We start from the raw sequence: 21,909 nt of genomic DNA, 5'->3' as shown, positions 1-21,909 counted from the left end.
AAGGTACTTAGTATAGTAGTGCTTTAAATAAAAGGTGCGAAAATAGACGAGAGCAACGAAAGGGGATGTGAACTGGTGGTAGGTTTTTGATACACTGGCTCTGTCAACTGTATGACAGAGCAACAGTTTATTTTTTAAATATTTGAATTTTAACTGTGACAAGGTGTTGCCACAGTGAATGCGAAAAATACATTGTAATATGAACGGCATAATTGAACATTTCCGCCCACCAAAATACACTAGTATTTTGACTAGACAAAAAGAAAGACGATACAAGTAAAGTTAGAACGATAATACTAATACTATACACAGAATAGACGACACGATAGTAGCGCTCAACGAGCGATTAGACGGGTAAAGGGCACAGCTTGACCACGGGCCGTTTGTACAATCCCGTAGCCGTGCGCACGGTCACCACACGACAAATCCCGTCGGACCCGGGATGAGTGTCGACGATGCGACCCAGAGGCCACTTCATGGGGCCTGTCTGCTCGTTAACCACGAGCACGAGAGCACCGATTTGGACGTCGGTTTGCCGGTCGTGCCACTTCATTCGCTGCTGCAGAGTATGCATGTATTCTTTTGACCACTTGTTCCAAAAGTCTTGGTGCATTTTCTGCAGCAACTTCCACCGTTGAAGTGGCCCTACCCGAACATCCGAGAGATCTTCCTCGGGCACGACAGATAAGGGCTCCGTTGTGAGAAAATGGCCCGGAGTGAGGGCCGATAAGTCATTAGGATCGGTACTGAGAGGAGTAAGAGGTCTTGAATTAAGGAGAGCTTCAACCTGAGTCAAGACTGTCAGAAACTCCTCGTACGTCAACCTCTGGCTACCGATGACTCGAGCCAAATGTGTTTTGACAGCCTTGATTCCGGCCTCAGCCAGACCTGAGAAGTGAGGGCTGCCTGGCGGATTAAATTCGAATTTAATCTCGCTATTCGTAGCAGCATTTCCTACGAGACGTTGCAGAACATTGCTCGCGCCGACAAAATTCTTGCCCTGGTCGGAAACCAACCGATTACACCGACCACGACGCGCGACGAAGCGGCGAAGCGCGGCGAGAAATGCGTCTGAGGACAGCTCAGTGACGAGCTCCGTGTGTACAGCCTTAGTCGAAGTGCACACGAAGACGCAAATGTAAGCCTTGTAGGTCTTGTTGCCTCGCCCGCGACCCAGAGCTATGTCAAAAGGTCCTCCGAAGTCGACAGCAGCACTCAGGAACGCTTTGAGCTGGGCTACCCGATAAGACGGCAAGTCGCCCATGAACGGCGCAGGAGCACCGAGTGGTCGAACACGGAAGCATTTCATGCATTTCGACGTGACTGAGTGGATAGCTCGTTTTGGGGACAGTATCCAGAAATGCTGCGCTAGCAAATTATGAAGCGTTTGCACGCCTGGGTGCATGAAACGCTTATGGTACTCGTCGATCAAGAGGGAGGTAAGACGATCGTCGCGGGGTAACAACAGGGGATGTTTAACATCGAATTCGAGAGAAGCTCGCGACAGGCGTCCGCCCACCCTCAAGAGACCCGCGTCATCGAGGAATAGAGACAACTTCTTAAATGCCTTCGGGAGAGAGTTCGACAGATTGTTTTTAACTTTCTCGATCTCCGAGGCAAAGTGGTGTTGTTGAACAGAACGCACGAGGAACATAAGCGCCTGTTTAATCTCCAGGGGTGTTAAAGGACCGTCCAACAGGTTGTTGGACGTCTTTTGGTTTCTTACGTTGTGCGCGAAACGAAAACAATATGCGAGGACACGTTGGAGTGTCCTCAGTGCCGAGAACTTGTTCATTAGGTTGTCTGTCCACGTTTCCTGTACTGAGACAGTGAGGACAGTCACCTTGCGCTCTTCGTGTAGGACATCCACGTCGACTGACAACGTTGACTTAGGCCAGTCAGGTTTGTCCAGCACGAGCCAAGATGGACCCTTCCACCAGTTACTATGGTGGACCAGGTCATCCGGCAAGAGCCCCCGCGACCCGCAGTCGGCTGGGTTGTCGCCAGTCCTCACGTGTCGCCAACAATCGGGAGGAATAATCTCCTGGATGTGGCTCACGCGGTTAGCCACGAAAGTTTTCCACTTGGAAGGGCAAGACTTTATCCAAGTAAGCGCAACGCTAGAATCGGACCACGCCTGTACCTTATCGATTTTGTGGAGAGGCTCCAGAGCTGTTGCGACCGACTCCACCAGGTCGGCAAGCAGTACCGCGGCCAGCAACTCCAGACGTGGTATAGACAACTTACGCAGGGGTGCCACCCTCGATTTACCACAGACCAACTGGACATACTGCGTTCCGTCCTCGCCTGACGTTCGAACGTAAACCACCGCGCAAAACCCTCGCTCTGAGGCATCGCAGAACCCGTGGACTTCGAGCGAAACGAAATCTTTGACCATACGACGCGGAACAGAGACGGACTTCAACGAGGGCAGCTGCGCTTTGAACTCACGCCATTCGGATACAATGTTCTCTGGCGCGTCGTCATCCCATGAGACACCTGAGACCCAGAGCAACTGCATGAGGTACTTCGCGAAGAACGTCACAGGTGAGAGCAGGCCCAGAGGGTCAAAAATTCGAGCAATTTCCGAGAGGATGGTACGTTTAGTGCACCGACGATCTTCGACAGCCACTCGAAAGGTGAAGTCGTCCGCCTGAGGTAACCACGAGAGGCCAAGAATTTTTAGAGAGATGTCCCCAATGGAGTTGAACTCCCGAAAGTCTTCAGAATACAAGTCTGAGGAGGGGACACCGTCGAAGAACTCCTGGTGGTTCGACGTCCACTTCCGCAAATGGAAGCCACCAGAAGCTAATATCGTCGACAACTCCGAACGAAGCTTCCGTGCTTCTTCGACAGAATGAGCTCCAGACACCACATCGTCGACATAGATGTCGCGGTCTAAAACTGCTGAACCAGAAGGGTATTCTTCCCCCGATTCCCTCGCCAATTGAGCAATGGTGCGGAGAGCTTGGTAAGGAGCGGACGAAACTCCGTAAGTAACGGTCAGCAGCCGATAGTCCCGGACAGGCTCATTGACAGACGGACGCCATAGGATACGCTGATATTCAGCATCTTCCGGGGACACTAAAATTTGCCTATACATTTGCTTGACGTCGGCCGTGAAAACAACATTATGCCACCGAAAACGAAGGAGTAAGTGGAAGATGTTGTTTTGCAGCTTCTGCCCTGGTAGTAGCGCGTCATTTAGCGAGATGCCTCGGTTGTCCTTGGCACTGGCGTCAAACACGACCCGGAGAGGAGTACTGGTTGACGAAGGCCTCAATACTCCGTGGTGGGGAATGTAGAAGAACTTCCCCACATCCACCCTCGGAGGGTCACACTCCTCGAGGTGGCGACAGCTTTCGTAGTCCTTCATAAAGGCTACATAGTTTTTGTAGAAGTCGGAGTTACTCAATAACTTCCGCTCCAGCGACGAAAATCTCTTAAGAGCGATGGCTCGAGAGCCCGAGAAGGTGGGTTTATTGGAATGGTCAGCGAAAGGTAGAGGAACGACAAATCTACCTTCTTCTGTGCGACGAAAGTTAGCGAGAAAATATTCCTCGCACAGCTGATCCTCCTTCGACAAGATGACGGTGTTCGGAGAGCTGACATCTTCCAACTCCCAGAACCTCTTAATAGAGTCGTCAATCGATAACTTGCCCACGACCAGTTGGCAACTGTTACCACGGAACCGAGAACGACAGATGTCCGTAGCACAGTCGCCAGCGTCACCCATCAGAATCCACCCGAAAATGGTGTTGAGGGCAGTCGCCTGGCCAGGGGCCCCATGGATTAAACCAGGGCGCAACGAAGAAGCGAGAATGTTAACGTTCAGGAGCAAGTCAACAGGTCCTGGAATGTGCCAATGAGGGTCAGCCAACTCTAAGCCCCTGATATGTCGCCATGATGAGACATCAACGTGATCCGTTGGCATTTCCGGACAGATTTTTGGCAACAAATAAGCCTCTACCGAAATAGCAGTATCAGAATTTCCAAGGCTGGACGAGACGGTACATGACAATGTGCCACCAGGCCTAGACACCACTTCACCGATACCAGTCACGGCATGCTTCCCATATTCTGCCCGGAGACCAAGCTTCTTTGCACATGCCTCGCTTACAAAGTTGCAAGCACTGGCACAGTCAAGCAAAGCCCTTACCGCTACCAAATCGCCTTGGGCATTCTTCACCAAAACCTTGGCAGTTGCAAACAAAGAAGAGGCCGCAACATTACTTGCCACCATTGCCAGTGGATTTGATGTGTCAGGTGGATGTTTCGAACTATTTACAACCACTGCCGGGGAGACAGGCACATTTACATTATTAAAATGCAACAGCGTATGGTGGGAGAAACGACACTGCTCACACCGCTGTTTTGACTTGCAGGACTTGACAGAATGAGATCCCGACAAACATAGAATACACAACTTGTTTTCTTTCACGCATTTAAACCGATCAGCGGGGTCATATTCTAAAAAGGTTGGACAGGATACGAGGCTATGAGCCTGTTTACAAACTACACACGTTGGAGCGGTGACCACCAAGGCCATTTTTGACTTACTAGAAGGCTTACTACTACTAGGCTGAGGAGTACTAGCGACAAACCCCATTGACCCTGCAGCATCTAGTGCCCGATGTCTTTTTTCAATGAAATCCTGCAATTTCCCAAACTCCGGGATATCATCCGAGTTGTGCTCTAACTCAAACTGCTCCTTTGTGCTCCTATCCAGCTTTGACCACAATAATTGAATAAGCAAGAAATTCTTGTCCGGCAATTCGAAACCTTTCAGGATAGACAGATTCTCAGTGAAAACCCGATGAACCCGCTGTAGGTCACTAGCCCGGGACGCCTTTACAGGTTCACACTGAACAAGCTTGTCATAATAAGTTGTAGCAATTAATCTAATTTTATTATATTGCTTGTACAGCGCCTCATATGCTACCTTGTAATTGTCATCGGTGACAGGATAATTTTTAATAAGGTCATATGCCTCATTTTGAACGCTCGATAACAAATAATGTAACTTTTCAACCGGGGCAATGTCTGTTCGCTTATGTACTAATGAGTTGAATAATTGTATAAATGTTACCCAGTTGTCAATTTTCCCATCGAAAGCTTTAATTTGCAACTTCGGCAACTTCGGCAAGACCGGCTGCGGCGTCCCCGACACTCCGGAAGCCCCAGCGAAAGCCTGCTTTCTATTTTGCAAACGCGATCTCACTGCCCTAACCTTAGAGTCGAACATCGCGGTATGGGAACAAATCTCGCGGTGTTCGCTTCGCGGAGCAGTACTTAGAAGCTTTATTTGAGCTTCATGAAAGTTCTTCGCAATTGTACACAACTCACTCTCGTCACACAACGCTAATTCAGCATCCGACAACATTTGCAAATACTCAATTCTCATTACCTGATAGTCACGAGCAATCATCACCGTATCTACACCAGCATCCTCTTTCTCGACAGATTTATCACCGCCTGCCATATTAATAAACACAAAACTCCACAACAATTGCAGTAATTACACAAAAAAATGTTCAAAACAAACTGCAATTCACCTTCCACAATTTCAATGAGTTCAATGACTGGCTGGCAGCTGACAGTTGACACTTGACAATTATGAAAAATGTTGCCAGTGATATTAACAAGGTGACCGAATGATTTTATTAAAGCACCACTACACGACCAACTTTCTTGCTTACCCTCGAACTTTTATAAGTCTACCCTAAATTTTAAATGTAAAAGATGACAACACAAATTCGATAAGCAACTATGAATACTAAAACGAGAAACGACAAACCATAGGTGCTTTATCAAAATATCCGGCTCGAAGGCCAAAATGTTCGATAGCAAAGGTGGACTGTATTTAGCGAAAAAGGGGCGAAAGAGAGAGTGAAATTTAGGGCCGATGGAGCAAGAAAGTTGGGATAAATCGGGGATAAATAATATGGAAATTGAAACTAAAGTGTGTATAGGTGTAAGCGAAGTTACCTTTGATCCGGAGACAGTGGGAACCAAATCGTTGGTCACCGTTGGAGACCGCTGGTGGTGATTCTGGCTTTCTGTCGCAAGCTAGAGGAAGCGTAAAATCGTTACCTGCAGTCGGCCAACTTAGACCTCAGATTTTCCCCGCCACGGATGAGTTCGGCGTCCTCCGGTACACAACACTGATCTTAATAATGTACTAAGGTACTTAGTATAGTAGTGCTTTAAATAAAAGGTGCGAAAATAGACGAGAGCAACGAAAGGGGATGTGAACTGGTGGTAGGTTTTTGATACACTGGCTCTGTCAACTGTATGACAGAGCAACAGTTTATTTTTTAAATATTTGAATTTTAACTGTGACAAGGTGTTGCCACAGTGAATGCGAAAAATACATTGTAATATGAACGGCATAATTGAACACTGTTACTGTATAATGTTAGGTACTTAATGAAGTTCCTACAAAGCTGTCACTAAAGTTCCTATTAATAATTTAATACTTTAAATTCTACTAGTTATGTAAAACTATGCTAGTGTACTTGTTCAAAATGACTGATAGGAAAGAGTACTATTTGTGCCTAATAGGTATAATTATAAATGTTTCTCTTTTAATTTCATTTATGTTATGTTGTTATAAAAGGGTAAAGCCCCTAATGATTGATGATACTCACTTTGTACGGGTATAGTAGTGAATGTTAAGAAGTGTTTAGCATAGAAATGTAACTTGCCTTAGTTAAGCCTGTGATCTCTATCTCTATAGATTGTTATCAAAGATGTTCATGATCTCTTACTTATAGACTAGTGAACATTTTAACTTGTATTGTTTTGTTTAAAATTTTAGATAGAGTTCAAAGTTATTTATTGATGTTATGTTGACTCTAGTTAATAATTTTAGTTTATTAACTTAGTAATGTGCAGTGCCTAAACCTTGTTATGTTTGTACTTCTATATATTTCTGTATGATGTGATGTCATGGCGGGCGGTAAGAAGAACATTCTGTTCTTGGCGGGCGGGATGTTTGAGCGTTATATGTATTATTATAAGATTTATGAGTAATTTGCCATTCGTTGTTGAGATAGTTTATTTTGATACCTCAAACAGCTCGACCTAGGTTTATGTCAAAGATATATTATCTATGTTTTTCTCTCTACCAAAAATGGCTGCCCATGCAAATTGCAATTCTTTATACAAAACCAGTAAAATTAGTTATAATGTCTATTCATAGCAAAAAGTATGTGAAAAGTAAATACAATGTGCATTTTATAGAAATCAACGTTTTATTCAACAAGTTATCCACCATTGAACCAGTTTTTATCCTAATCCAAAATTGTGCCGGCCGCAGGGTCGGACACCCCCAATCCCCTTGACCAGCGCGTAACCAAAACGCTGCGCTGCTTATTTTCGTAGTCCTTTTCGTGATCCTAGCGAAAAAACGTAGCATTTATTTTATAAGGAATCTCAAATAGATTATTTATGTAAAACATATTTTTTTACTGTGGGCTACCGTTTACGAGTTATTTACGGAAAACTAAAAAAAACGACCCTAGAACAAATTATACGTAACTTTCCCACTTTAAATAATACATTTTAAAATATTGATGCTAGCGAAAAAGTGCACTGAATCTTATTTGTAGAAAATTTTATGTAGATTACTTATGTGATAGAACATTTTTTGCTACCTGCCACCGTTTAAGAATTATTTACGAAAAACTATAAAAAAGGGACCTCAAACCTCCCCCCCCCCTACCCGTTAGCTTCACCACCACCCCCCGGTACTTTTAGTATCTTGTTTAATACACCATTATCTACACCACATGCTAAAATTGGCTTACACATGTATTATATCCGCTGTGATTCCTTCGTTTGGTGGCCTAAAGTAGTGGATTTATCAGTACCGTTACTTGACAATAGATTGACAGACGAAAAGTGTATTCCTGAACAATTTACAACTAATATTACAAGCAGGAGTTGAGAGAATAGAGTTCCCATTAATCCGGTTATAATATTAGCTATAGATAACACAAAAAGTAGACATACCGCAATCGGGAAAGCACGTCACGCTATCAAATGAAATTTACACTAGGGGTTCTGTAGGCGTGTGATCTGTAATTTCAGGCAAAGGCGTAGAGAAAACTAAACACAAAGGCCTCAAAGTGTAAGTCAATACCCTTTAGTTTGTAATTTGTAATCCCTAAGCTTATTTAAACAACGTTGAAGTTAGATTTTCAATTAAAGGTCCAAGGTTTTACCTAAAGTTGCTAGGAATTTAAGTCTGTTGTTAGTTCGTGGTTGCTATTGAGTTATTTGCATCTCTTCTCTCAAAATGACAAAAGACGCTTTGTCTCCCTCTATCACTCTTCCCTATGCTTGTGCGACAGTGACCGTTTTCGCTACGGAGCGTAAACGATTGGGATGTTGGCTACGCACCCAGATTTATGGTCTTTAATACATATAAGAGCGTAAACACTAAAGACTTCAATACGTGTAACAGCTCCGGAATTCAGCCCCACGCTCTATTTCACGGATAATCCAATTACCAAACATCCTGTATACCACACACAAGTAAATAATAAAGATTGGCAATTCAATTTCAATTGAATTCACAGTACGGTAGTTTCCTCATCAATATTGTTAGATGGAGTTTTTTCAAACATACTCTTGGGATGTTTCCCTGGTTATATGTTACTAATTTTACGTTTTAGTGGTTGTCAGATGAAAATTTCAAATTTGAAATGATTTAATCATGAAGTAGGTAACGATTTACAAGACGGTGCTGTAATTCAAACTTTTCAGTAAGTATCGACTTAATTTTATGTTTTCAATTTAGAAAATCAAATGTAGTAGCGCCCACCACGCAACGCGAATCACAGCACAGCAGTCGCAATTTTCAAAGCAAATTAAATTAAAGAAGATAGCTACCTATACATCGTATAACAGTTGTTTGACAAGTGATATAGTTAGATATTTATGAACAACCCTATATTCTAATTATAAAGGAATAAATAAGGATTTCGGGTGGGTGTTTGGGACTGCCCTTTTTATGATCAAGGTACGTAAGTGTTTAGATAGGAAACGTCTTCCAATGTTCATATTTATAGGTTGCGCAATCTCAACAATTGACAGTCTTATCACTAACTTGTCTTCCCAGTACCTAACATTTTAGGGCCTGAATCTAGGTCGATATCGTTCCTCTACACACAGGCAGGAATGTGTCATGTCGTAAATTCCAGCACCTAGGGTGTAAATGTCTTGTCCCGTATAAATATGTAGTACCTATATTTAGTGCTGTTTGAAAATGAGTCTTATTGCTTTGAGATAAAGATTCTATTGTATGTCCTACTTTACTCATCCTTTGAAGACGTATTATAGAATTTTATTAGCTTTCAGTCATGATTACTTGGCAAAGGATTGGGAAACACAGAGATGTCGAAGGTAAAATAAATATATTTGCAAATAATGATTTACCTTATTTATACCTCTATAGATTCTATAGTATAGGTACAGTCAAGTGTAAAAATATAGGTATAGAGAACTTACCTACTCAAAAATATGTCCCATAGTTCTTAATCGCTGACATAAGAACTATATGGGACATATTTTTGAGTATGATTTGTGCATCCATATTTTTAATAGTACGAGGGGTGTTCAAAATATTCTCGGTATGAGAATGAAAACAAACAAGTACGAAAAGTTTGATATTTTTATTTTTCAATATACTCCCCCCCTATTTTCATACACTTAAAAGATCGATCAATTATTTTTTTTAATCCTGCATAAAAATATTTTTTATCTTTGGTGTAAAAATGCTCCTCCACTGCCGCCTTCAATGCTTTATCATCGGAAAATTTATTTCCACGCAGATCCTTTTTAAGATTGGGGAACAAAAAGAAGTCGCTGGGGGCTAAGTCCGGACTATACGGTGGGTGAGTAACAGTTTCAAACCCACATTCAACAATAGCTGCCTTGGCAATATGAGCAGTATGGACGGGGGCGTTGTCATGTAGAAGCATAACACCTTTGGTTAACTTTCCTCGCCTCTTTTCTTTGATTGCATCCTTTAATTGACGTAGAATGTTAGCGTAGTACTGTCCTGTGATATTTACACCTTTTTCTTTATAATCGATCAGTAATACTCCTTCACAATCCCAAAATATCGTGGCCATGACCTTGCCAGCTGAAGGGATGACCTTGAACTTCTTGGGATGAGCTGAACCCTTAATGTGCCACTGCATGGACTCTTGTTTACTCTCTGGGTCATAATGATGAACCCAGGTTTCATCTCCAGTAACTATTCTTTGCAGCACCTCATCAGGATTTTCACCGCACAGGTCAATAAAATCGGAACAACAAGCTACACGCATATCTTTTTGAAGCCGAGTCAGCATTCGCGGAACCCATCTTGCACTTACTTTTGACATATTAAGATGGTCATGGATAATATCATGTACGGTACCAATAGAGAGATTGGTTACTTGTGCTATAGATTTTACCTTCACTCGACCATCTTCCAATATAAGTTTTTCCACTTTATCAATATTTTCTTGTGAAGTAGCTACTACAGGCCGGCCAGGTCTAGGGTCGTCTTCAACACTCTCCCTTCCACGTTTAAACTCGCTTGACCACTTTTGAATGGTAGATAAAGAAGGAGCAGACTCACGGTAAACACAATCCATTTCCTCTTTTATGGTTTTTTGATTTTTACCCTGTTTTGTCAAGAATTTTATCACGCATCGATGTTCTAATTTAGTTAACATTGTCAATTCCCACATGATGTTCATGTTTGTTCAGCAATTGCAGAAAAACAAAAGAACATCTCGGTTCGAATTATACTTTTTTTTAATGTCAATGAATAAACCTTAGCGGCCAGTAACGAAAGAAATTTTAGAAGAGGTTGTAAGATATCAATACCGAGAATATATTGAACGCCCCTCGTAATTACTGGCAACCCATTTCTCACAAACAATAAAGATTATGACTAATGATTATGACAGTACAGTACAGATTGTGTAACTTTCGTATGCTCCTGTCAAAAATTTGTCATTTACCTATATACTAATCATAATAAATACATGTTTAGGTTGAATATATATGTGAGCAGATCTGCTCCTAAGCATACCAAATGTTAAAAACAAAATGCCCAATTTAAAAATGGTTTTAATGTAATCCTCTAAAGTCCACAGTTTTCAAAACTATTTGCCACACCACATAATTATATGTCAACAAAATGAATAGGTAGCGCAAATAAACCGTTACCTTCCCAGGGCCGCCATACGTCATACTTAAGGACCCCCGCTATCCCAGGGTCCGCACTGTCGCACAAATGTCACGAAAGCATAGATATTATATGAGGGTACCCTCTGAACCATATTGAATTTCCCCGTAGGGCCATATAAACGGTAGGTATATAAATGTGAGAATAAGAATATGTGTACCGAAGTGTAAGGTATAAGCATTTTTAAAGACGAGCGAATTTCGCTATAGGTAATATTTATGTTTTAGTAAGCCATAAATATACTAAACCACAAATAAACCTTACAGGAAGGAAGGAAATATATTAGTCTTTTCAGTATTTATTCCGTTTAGGCTACGGCTGATCTCCCGAACTGAGCCATTGGGACAACCTTAGAGTTGGCAGCGATTTTGAGAGCACAGACTGTGCACGTGTTATTTTAAACGTCATAATTTCATAAAAGGTTGACGCTCAAAACAGGGTTCGAAAACTTTGATAATTATCGCGATAATTATCCGATATGATAACTATCATTGATAATTATGCTTTCGAACTTCGAACACTTGCTCAGTCTATGCCAGGGGTTTTCAAAGTGCGCGACCACATTTTAAGTGGAGCGCGAGGCCTCGGGAAATTTGAACACGATTACCTAATAGTTCTCCGTTTCCTTGCATCGAAAGCGCAGGGGGGCGTGGGAACTTCATTTTAGGCAGCAGGGGGGCGTGCCTAAAAAAAGTTTGGGAACCCCTGGTCTATGCTATTTCTCACAAACAATAAAGATTATGATTATGATTATGATTATGATTATGATTATGATTATGATTATGAGTATGACTATGACTATGACTATGACTATGACTATGACTATGACTATGACTATGACTATGACTATGACTATGACTATGACTATGACTATGACTATGACTATGATTATGCCATCAAAATCCCTGCTAACTTAGCTTGGTAACTCTAGGAGAGGAAGATTCGACTGGGATGAAAACGTATTAAGAACAAAACCCATAAATACCATTGCATTTTTATTTCAACAAAAGGAACGCCTTGTCGCCAACGCAGTGGTCCACGGCCTCCATGAGGTCCTTCATCTCCTGGTGGCAGGTCTCCGCCGTGTAGTCCTTACCCTTGACTCGTTTCTGACACTCGTCCAGCTCTTTAAAGACCACCTGCACGTGGTGGTTCTCTAAACAAAGAAAACAACTCCAATGTCTACCGTCTCCAATTCTCCCTCAATTGCTCAAAGGTTAACTGGAAGAGTTTCCTTAAAGGGGTAAGTACGCCTTTGTACTAATGACGAATGTTATATTTCCTGTTTTGTTCAGATTTTTGTACAATAAAGTGTGTTTTATTACTACTACAACTAAGGGCAATGTATCACGATTTAAAATCTGGGAGACCGCGCGAGCTTTGCTCGGAAAACATATAAAAACTCAAAAATGCGCGTTTTCCCAGAGATAAGACCTAGCTATATCGATATTTCGCCCCCGAAAACCCCCATATAGCTCGTCGAAATCCTTAGAGCCGTTTCCGAGATCCCCGAAATATATAAATATAATTAAATAAATAAATATACAAGAATTGCGTGTTTAAAGGGATAAGATTTTAAAAGTGATTCCATACTTCAATTATAGAGGCCTATTGGTGACAAGGGACCGAGAGCGGCCACTTGCCGGACACATATTTTCAGCTTCAGCGGAAACAGGGAAGTGGGTTAAATTTTACTTGCAAGATTTGATTACAGACAGACGTACAGACACGGAACAGGTGGGACTACATAAAAGCTTAGCGATAGGTCTACGGTCTACGTACGTGCCAGACATTTTCCGCGTTCTCTCTCCAACTGGTCATTCGCCTCCTGAAATTAATTAAATAATTAAGAAATTATTAATTAATTAAGAAAAAATAATTAATTAATTGGGGACTGGGACTTTATAGGTATCATAAGTTATAGGTCGTTGCTCCCTTAAAAGATTGGATATTATTTGTAAAGGTATGTTATTATTATATTACTATTTTATAACTTTACAGCGAGCAATTCTTGTATATTTATTTATTTATATGTATATATATTTCGGGGATCTTGGGAACGGCTCTAACGATTTCGATGAGATTTGCTAGTAGATACGAGCACAAAAATTGTAGTTAGGTACCTGAGGTAACTACCATTTTTGTGAGCAACAATACAACACAACAACAACACAAGAACTACAATTTTTGGGATTTTCTTGTGAGATTTTGTACTCGTATCTACGGATTACCCTGCCGAATGACCGAGTCACGTGGTTAATTTTTTTTATCAAATGTGACGCTTACGCCATTATAAACGAACGACGAAATAAATACAATGCCGCGCGACACTGTGCGGCGTAAGCGCCATCGACAATAAGGCCCCTTTTCATAGATAATGCCCCAAATTAGGAGCCAACAAAATTGTCAAGTAAAAGGGGAACCACCGGACAATTATAATTGATTGTGAGTAGATGGAAGTGACATTCCGCTTGATTAAGTTTAATGAGCGGTCCCAATCATAACCGATTCTTTCCGATTTGATGCGACGCGCTGCAGTGCTGATGGGACATAACAAGTCCCATGACGAGTATTTCCTGTATATATACAGGGTGTAATCTAAAACGTGATACAAGATAATCAAACCTGAATCTTTTCATGATTTTGAACAACTTTTACTATGGGGTCAATTTTGTAATATAAAAAAAAATTGAGCTGTTCCATAGAAATGGTCAAGGAGAGGTAGACAAAAATGTATGGCAAAGATTTTTTTTATTGTTAATTTACAAAGTTGACCCCATAGTAAAAGTTGTTCAACATCATGAAAAGATTCAGGTTTGATTATCTTGTATCACGTTTTAGATTACACCCTGTATATATAGGTACCTATAATATCAGGGAGACCGAGTTTTGCTCGGAAAACATAAAAACTCAAAATTGCGCGTTTTTTCAGAGATAAGACCTAGCTAGATCGATTTTTCGCCCCCGAAAACCCCCATAGGTATAGCAAATTTCATCGAAATCGTTAGAGATGTTTTCGAGATCCCCGAAATAAATAAATAAATAAATATACCTACAAGAATTTCTCGTTTAAAGGTATAAGATATAATATACATAGAATGAAAAATAAATCGTGAATAAGATATTTTTACGCTTAACTGACTAACAATTTACTACCACCATCTTTATTAGCTCAAGTTTTTTTTTTCAAGTTCAATTTTGTTTGACCTCATTTACGAATGTTAATTGTGTCTCCTGGTTTAATTTTCACTCATCGTGAAATAGATTTTTTTTTACCACACTTACAACTATCTTTACAGGTAAACCTAAGACAGTAGTGCAACTATTAACCATATATTCAACCTACATACTAAAACCAGGTATTGGATGGATTTCCGCTTTTCAAAATGTGATACATATCATTCCTGTGAATCTAAAGCCTAATTACCCCGATTATGAGAATAAATAATTCAGATAGCCTCGTGCTGCCCGCCATACAAAATTATAGCCAAGGAAGTTTGAATCTTGTTTTATTTTCAATTGGGTTGAATTTCATTCGTTCGAAAATTTTACGAGACAAATGAAATGCTACCTACTTTGTTTTTAATTAAGGTTGACATTCCATCGAAACTGAGTGTACATCCTAATGTACATTGGGCGGCACGAGGATAGAGTCAGACCAAGTTAAACCAGTAGAAGATAATTATTTATCTTATCATTTTATCAATAAGGGAATATATACTAGTCGTGATCGTGTTAAATCTTAATTAGAACGTTAAGAGCATTCTTGCGGTTTCTATAATCAATAATGGCAAAACTAATTAGTATGTGGGGCTCCTGCCAGGCGGTATATACCTAGTTAGTTCGATTAATCACATGGCAACACTTTGACCGCGTGTTATTATTAATATAAATTGTCGTCAGCCTATATATAGCTGGTCAAGCAAATCTTGTCAGTAAAAAAGGCGAAATTCAAATTTTCTATAGGACGGTATCCCTTCGCGCCTACATTTTTCAAATTTGCCGCCTTTTTCTACTGACAAGATCTGCTTGATTAACTATGTTACAAGAACGCTAATACCCGACCGCTTTGAAACTTTTAGAGCCTCTCTTTAGAAATTATATACAAAGTGGTTCATTATTGCTTTTGAGTGTATTTGCGTACATTGTTCTTAAAAAAATAAGAGGCAATCATGATTGACAAGTCTACAAAAATCTGCTTCTTTTTTACAATTCAATTAATTCTATGTACTTGACATACCTACTTATATTTAATGAGTTACTATTAAAAAGTTGTCAATAACAAAATATCTGCAGTGACTGCAGCAAGGACATCCATGTCGTGTCGTGTTCACCTAATTCACAAACAAACACACACAACACGATTTCGCACTGGATAAACCATTATTTTGCAAATGGTAAACTAAATATTGTAATTATATTGACAATTCTCGTTGCTCGTATTATTTCTTTGTTTAACACTCACTGACGTATTGTTTTCGCAATGTTAATTAGGTTTCATTGACTTTGGTCCTGTTTTCCTTAGATATTCTCTATTAAGCCGAGGTTGGTAGCTTAGAAAATTGTTTGAATTTGCGTAAGTTAAATCGCTTGCTTTTGCTTGCGCCGGTTGTAATGTAAGGAGTTATAATAATATAGCGACCCGCCCCGGCTTCGCACGGGTTAACAAATTATACATCTACTTATTAAAAAAAACCGCATCAAATCCGTTGCGTAGTTTTAAAGATCTAAGCATACATACAAACAGACAGACAGCGGGAAGCGACTTTGTTTTATACTACGAGCATATATGTAGTGATGATGTCTGTTGACATTTTGATGTGATAGCTGGCATACATATCATACATACAGGGTGGCCAACTTAGAGGTATACAACTTTTTTTTGCCGCCATTTTATTTTGGCGGTAAATATGACAGTTATTGCATGAAAATTAGTTTGTGTAGATACGGCAAATTTATTATGGAGCGTTTTACGACGGAAGAACGTGTTTTAATCATTAAAAACAATAGAAACATTAAAAATAACGTTTCCCGGTCGATTAATTTCGAGAAACGGTGACATTGACTGGCCCCCAAGATCGCCTGATTTAACAGCTCCTGACTTTTTTCTGTGGGGCTATCTAAAGGGACGTGTCTATGCTAATAGGTCAACGAACCTTCAGCAATTAAAACAAAATATTCGAAACACTGTCGCTGAGATAACGCCAGAAATGTGTGAAAAAGTGATGAAAAACGCGATGAAAAGGGTTCGCATCTGCCATGCTGCTAGAGGTGGACATTTGTCTGACATTATTTTCCATGTGTAATTGCTGACCCTACATATTATATTTAACAAGGAATACTTAATATTTTTTATGTTTTATAGAATAAAATTTCAAAAATAAAGTGTATACCTCTTATTTGGCCACCCTGTATATTACATCCATACATTACAAACGCCGATCGGTATGGTCGCATCTAATCTTCTTGCAATATTGACGCAGCTCAATTTACGATAGGTACCTACGTTAGTTTACCTACCTAGGTATTTAAGCAGCGGTTTGGCCGATCCTTTAGTTATCTGTTTCTTTATCATAACTTGCAAATTCGAGAGATAGAGAGGCAACACAAACGAAGGAAGGAAATCCCTCACCTTCCTAAGCATATATTTCTCTGTTCCAGACTACCTGTGATGGTGAGATGGCGACCACCACGATGGTAGTATCGCCGCTGGCCACGCAGTCTTCGCCGAAGAACAAACGACGCCTGTTCGCCGAGGCGCGGCAAAATAGTCTGCACAAACTGAGCGTCATATTTGACCACTCACATAAAAATGGTGAGTATACCTAATATGGACGTGACGTAAGACCTTTTTCTTTTATTTCTACACTAAAAGACGTAAAAGGGACGTGTATACGTCCACTAAAATACACAAATAATGAACGCCCCTCCACTCCACCTGGTCGTAACAGATTGAACGCCTCTCGATCTCCACTAAAAGACAAATAACTCTTCCACTAATAAGACACACGGCGGCTTGACGGCTACGGGAGAAGACCAGAAGACAAGAGCAAAACCAAATGGTCACGATCCTCAGTAATGAAACAACAAAGACAAAAAAGAAGTACCTACCTAAGCACCCAATACCCCTTAAACAGCTGTTACGTAGTCTTATTCTTTGTTTGACAAAGAAGAAGAAGTACCTACCTAAGCACCCAATCCAGCTGTTTGGTAGAGGCTTCTTTGTTTGACAAAGAAGAGGAAGAAGACTTCTTCTTACCTACCTAAGCACCCAATCCACCAAATTAGATAACTGTTTAGTTTGGCAATGTCACAGAATAGATAATAGTATTAGGTACAGAAGACTCACTCTCTAACAAAACGCGTCTGTTACGATCAGCACAGATATGGCCGCTAGGTGGCGACAGCGCCACGCGTGGCTTATGGCTTTCCCCAAAATTGGTGTGGAACGGATGTACTTTTAGCTACCTGTAGCAAAGCGACGAAATCGCGGAGTGAGACACGCCTGGCAATCAGGCAATGTTTGGTACGGTAAACAATATCGAGCACATTTACGGTAAGTACCTGTGTCTATTTAGATAAGGGTGGTACCTGTCCAATGTGCATTGCGTCTCACTCTCTCATTAAGCAAAATGTGAGACGCAAATACACATTGGACAATTAAAGGGTATAGCCGGGTAAGCATGGCCAAACTGCCCTTAGCGAAAATAACAATTTCCTTTTACTGGATTATTAACCTATATATAAGTAGTGCTTTCACCAAATATTAAGCCTCAAATGCTTCAGATTTAAAAAAAAAATGCAAAAAAAGAAAAATCATTTTTATTTTATTACAGCCAAAGTACTAATGCGATTTCTTTGTAATTTGGGTATGTTGTATATACAATTAAGGTCGCTTTCTGAAAAAAATAATATTGAATTATCTCTTAAAATAATAGTAAAAAATTGAGATGAAAATTTTCAGAAAAATAAAAAAAATACATGCGAGATAGCGACAGTTATCAAATTTACATATTTCATGTAGAATTTAATAATGTTTAACATATATTTTTTTCAAAAATTAAAATCGGGATTAACAGTGTTAAAAACTCGAATTTGTAACGTCCCATAATACCTTCTCTTCATACAAAATAACTTGTACGTTATACTAGAAAGTTATATTCCCAACGCAATTTGAATTTAGAACGCGACTTATTTTGCTGAGCGCGGACCTTAAACTCCGTGGCTGTATGCGGCTAGGGCGAACGGCATTCAGAGATTTAAAAAACAAGTGCGAGTCGGACTCGCGCACGGAGGGTTCCGCACCATCAACAAAAAATAGAGCAAAACAAGCAAAAAAACGGTCACCCATCCAAGTACTGACCCTGCCCGACGTTGCTTAACTTCGGTCAAAAATCACGTTTGTTGTATGGGAGCCCCACTTAAATCTTTATTTTATCCTGTTTTTAGTATTTGTTGTTAGGCAAAAGAAATACAAAGAAATCATCTGTGAAAATTTCAACTGTCTAGCTATCACGGTTCGTGAGATACAGCCTGGTGACAGACGGACGGACGGACGGACGGACGGACGGACGGTCGGACAGACGGACGGACGGACGAACGGACGGACAGCGGAGTCTTAGTAATAGGGTCCCGTTTTTACCCTTTGGGTACGGAACCCTAAAAAGCGCGGGAACAGGAAAATAGGCACGAATTTTATACACAGCGTTAACGATTGAAAAATGTCTGTTCCTTTGATGAATAAAATACGTCACATTCTAAATTCAAATTCGTAAAAACTGCGTTCACAATATACTTCATTCGTTTATGACTACTTAGCTTTGCTTGTATGAAGAGAGAGTATTATGGGATGTTACAAATTCGAGTTTTTCACACTGTTAATCCCGATTTTAATTTTTGAAAAAAATATATGTTAAACATTATTAAATTCTACATAAAATATGTAAATTTGATAACTGTCGCTATCTCGCACGTATTTTTTTTATTTTTTTGAGAATTTTCATCTCAATTTTTTACTATTATTTTAAGAGATAATTCAATATAATTTTTTTCAGAAAGCGACCTTAATTGTATATACAACATACCCAAATTACAAAGAAATCGGATTAGTACTTTGGCTGTAATAAAATAAAAATGATTTTTATTTTTTTGCATTTTTTTTTAATATCTGAAGCATTTGAGGCTTAATATTTGGTGAAAGCACTATTTATATATAGGTTAATAATCCAGTAAAAGGAAATTGTTTTTTCTGCTAAGGGCAGTTTGGCCTCGCTTACCCGGCTATACCCTTTGACAGGTGGAATACCACCCTAAGCCACCCCCATTCCTAATTTAATTGTAAAGCCCACAGCCCACCTATGTGTCAGAGCAGATTGTTTTTATCTGCAGTTAATTAGCAGTATACAAACACCCCCTTACAAGGTTAAATGCCTGAGCGAAAAGTTTGGTGTGTCAATAACTTTCCTGTAAATGACGAATGGCTATCAAATGGTTAAGCCTGCGGTCATCAATATTTTTTTAGTCCTTGTCCTACACTGTACATTGTATATCTTAGACACTTTAGGTGCCGGTATATATCTTGATTCTTGACCTCCTGGCTTATCATAACTGTTTATAATCGGAGACCTACTTATGCTAGCCCCTGGAGATCTATTTTATCTATTTATGGTGGTAACTGTGGTCAGTAATTATTTTTTAATAGGTCCACTTATCTTGCAAGTAATCGCATTGCCGATTCGAAAATCTCATTCGATTTGTTGGTGTTTGAACCATTGAACGAAAGCCCATAAGCGATCGAAAATGATGTATCAAATTTACCCAATAAAGGAAATTAGTTAATATTACTTACTGCACTCCATAGTTCCAATTTTTCTTCCTCCTCCTCGTCTTTGTCATCTTTTTTTATCCCACCCATTGTATTGCTTTTCAAAAGATTAAGGCTCCGGAAATATTAACCACCACTCTATTTAAAAGTTTGACATTGACAATTTTTTATTCTGATAGACAGAAAAATTATGAATAGAGTAGGTATAAGCCAAAGGTATTTAGCTGACAGCAAGCAATAAAAATGCATTTTCTATCAAATATGCATGACATGAAAATTCGTTAGAATAATCTGCTTTATTCCCAAATATAAATATTATCAAAGGTTTCAATCAAAACTTTAGTATACCTGGTCAACCAGATCTTGACAGTAGAAAAAGGCGGCAAATTTGAAAAATGTAGGCGCGAAGGGATATCGTCCCATAGAAAATTTGAATTTCGCGCCTTTTTTTACTGACAAGATTTGGTTGACCAGCTATAGCTGTATTGAATTCATACAATGTTGGCGGGAATAACGACAATGCTGCCAACTATACGACCCGGCACCGCATCGTCGTAATTCGCAAAGTTGTTAATAGATGGCAGCACTATGTACTTGATGAATTGCGGGCTTTCAAACGACTCGATTCAACACAAATATTTCTATTTGACAGTTGATTGGACAGTATTACTAGCAGTAATTAAATCTACTAAAGTGTATTAAATATTATAGTTTTAATTAATATCAGAAATTGAAGTAATTCATTATTATATTCGTGTTTGTATTCAGTATAGAAAATATTCGTGTTTGTATACAGTAGATATGTGCACAATTCCAAAATAAATTTATTTTTAAAGAAAAAAAACTTGTTGGTTATTTGTTTGTTCATTTAATCACATGAATATTAATTATAATACGATTCTCTTATATAATATTGTTTATTATAGCTTTACTTATTTAATGACGCTCGACTAGTAGAAAAAAATAAAGGCTATAGTAGAAATAGTAGAAACTGTAACCATTAGTCTTGCAACACTGAACTCTGCAGTAGCAATTTGTTGTATTTCTGAGCGCCATTGCTTTTTACCGATGTAATGTTGAAATGATTTTAATCTGTTTTCATCTGCAAATCTATGTGATGTTTTAGCAAAACATTGAAGTGATTGTGTACTAAAACTATCGAACTCCTTAAGTTTTTGTGCTGGGCTTTGTCATGGCCGGTAAGTGGTGACTTTTAGCGCCCGCTAGTCAAGGGCGAAATCGGAATCGAGAATCGCAATAAGTCGAAGATGTTTTATCGTTCAAACTCCGACGGTAAATGCAATGTTCTTGTAATTGGTGTGCTCTTTGTATTTAGTGTTTTGATAATAGTGTCCATAGCATAGTGGAAGTGTTTGGTTATTTTGTCGTAACTTACAAAGCCGATCGTTTTTAACCTTTACTTATTACATTCAGCTGTTACACTGGAGTTTTGAGCACGGGGAAGTTTCTCGCAACGGTTATTACGGTATATTTTACATTATTGAAGTCACATTTTTGTGTAAAACACTGTAAATGAGACTTGTTTGCAATGTAACAGATGATTGATATAATTGTTGATTGTGAAGGTCAGAGAAGCGCCAAGCGTTTGACATCGAACACATACAATTCAGTAACATGTAAGGCTTACAATACACTTATTTAAACCTTCCAAACACGAGATAAACGCTTAAATCGATACATATTTGTCCGAGGCACAGTATAGCAAGATTTTTTTCATATTGTGACCAGATGTTGGTGTTAGGTAACATACAATGAAGATTGCCTTGGTTTACTGGGCTCCCTACATGTGTTTGCAATCTTTTTGCTCAGTTCA

The 21,909-nt window shown here is 39.6% G+C and overlaps 2 protein-coding genes across 4 annotated transcripts in view; one reads left to right on the top strand and one right to left on the bottom strand.

Moving 5' to 3' along the window:
• LOC134657462 (protein phosphatase PP2A 55 kDa regulatory subunit) overlaps positions 1-21,909 on the top strand; it is a 75,517-nt gene that overhangs the window by 28,685 nt on the left and 24,923 nt on the right. Inside the window, exon 2 of one of the 3 annotated variants that reach the window (XM_063513022.1) lies at positions 16,913-17,066. In XM_063513022.1, the coding sequence (XP_063369092.1) occupies positions 16,931-17,066 (136 nt within the window). In that variant the 5' untranslated portion in view covers positions 16,913-16,930. Of the gene's footprint in view, positions 1-16,912; positions 17,067-21,093; positions 21,369-21,909 lie in introns of those variants that run through there. The other 2 variants (XM_063513026.1, XM_063513024.1) reach the window with 2 other exon arrangements.
• Positions 347-5,482, bottom strand: LOC134657735 (uncharacterized). The gene is made up of 2 exons (XM_063513299.1): positions 5,347-5,482; positions 347-3,852 (listed from the first exon to the last, which is right to left on the bottom strand). The coding sequence occupies exons 1-2, from the start codon at positions 5,480-5,482 to the stop codon at positions 347-349; spliced, it is 3,642 nt and encodes a 1,213-aa protein (XP_063369369.1).

Source organism: Cydia amplana, chromosome 20 (genome assembly GCF_948474715.1).
Source record: "Cydia amplana chromosome 20, ilCydAmpl1.1, whole genome shotgun sequence".
In the NCBI taxonomy this organism is placed as follows: Eukaryota; Metazoa; Arthropoda; class Insecta; order Lepidoptera; family Tortricidae; genus Cydia; species Cydia amplana.
The sequence above is the reverse complement of the archived record's forward strand: the minus strand, read 5'-3'. Positions and strand labels throughout refer to the sequence as shown.

Bases quoted from the DNA above. Each gene is read 5' to 3' on its own strand.
- LOC134657735 (XM_063513299.1), bottom strand. From the start codon at position 5,482: ATGGCAGGCGGTGATAAATCTGTCGAGAAAGAGGATGCTGGTGTAGAT. The intron at 3,853-5,346 runs GTGAGTTGTGTA...GGCACATTCCAG, and splicing joins ATTAGCGTTGTGTGACGAGA to GACCTGTTGACTTGCTCCTG.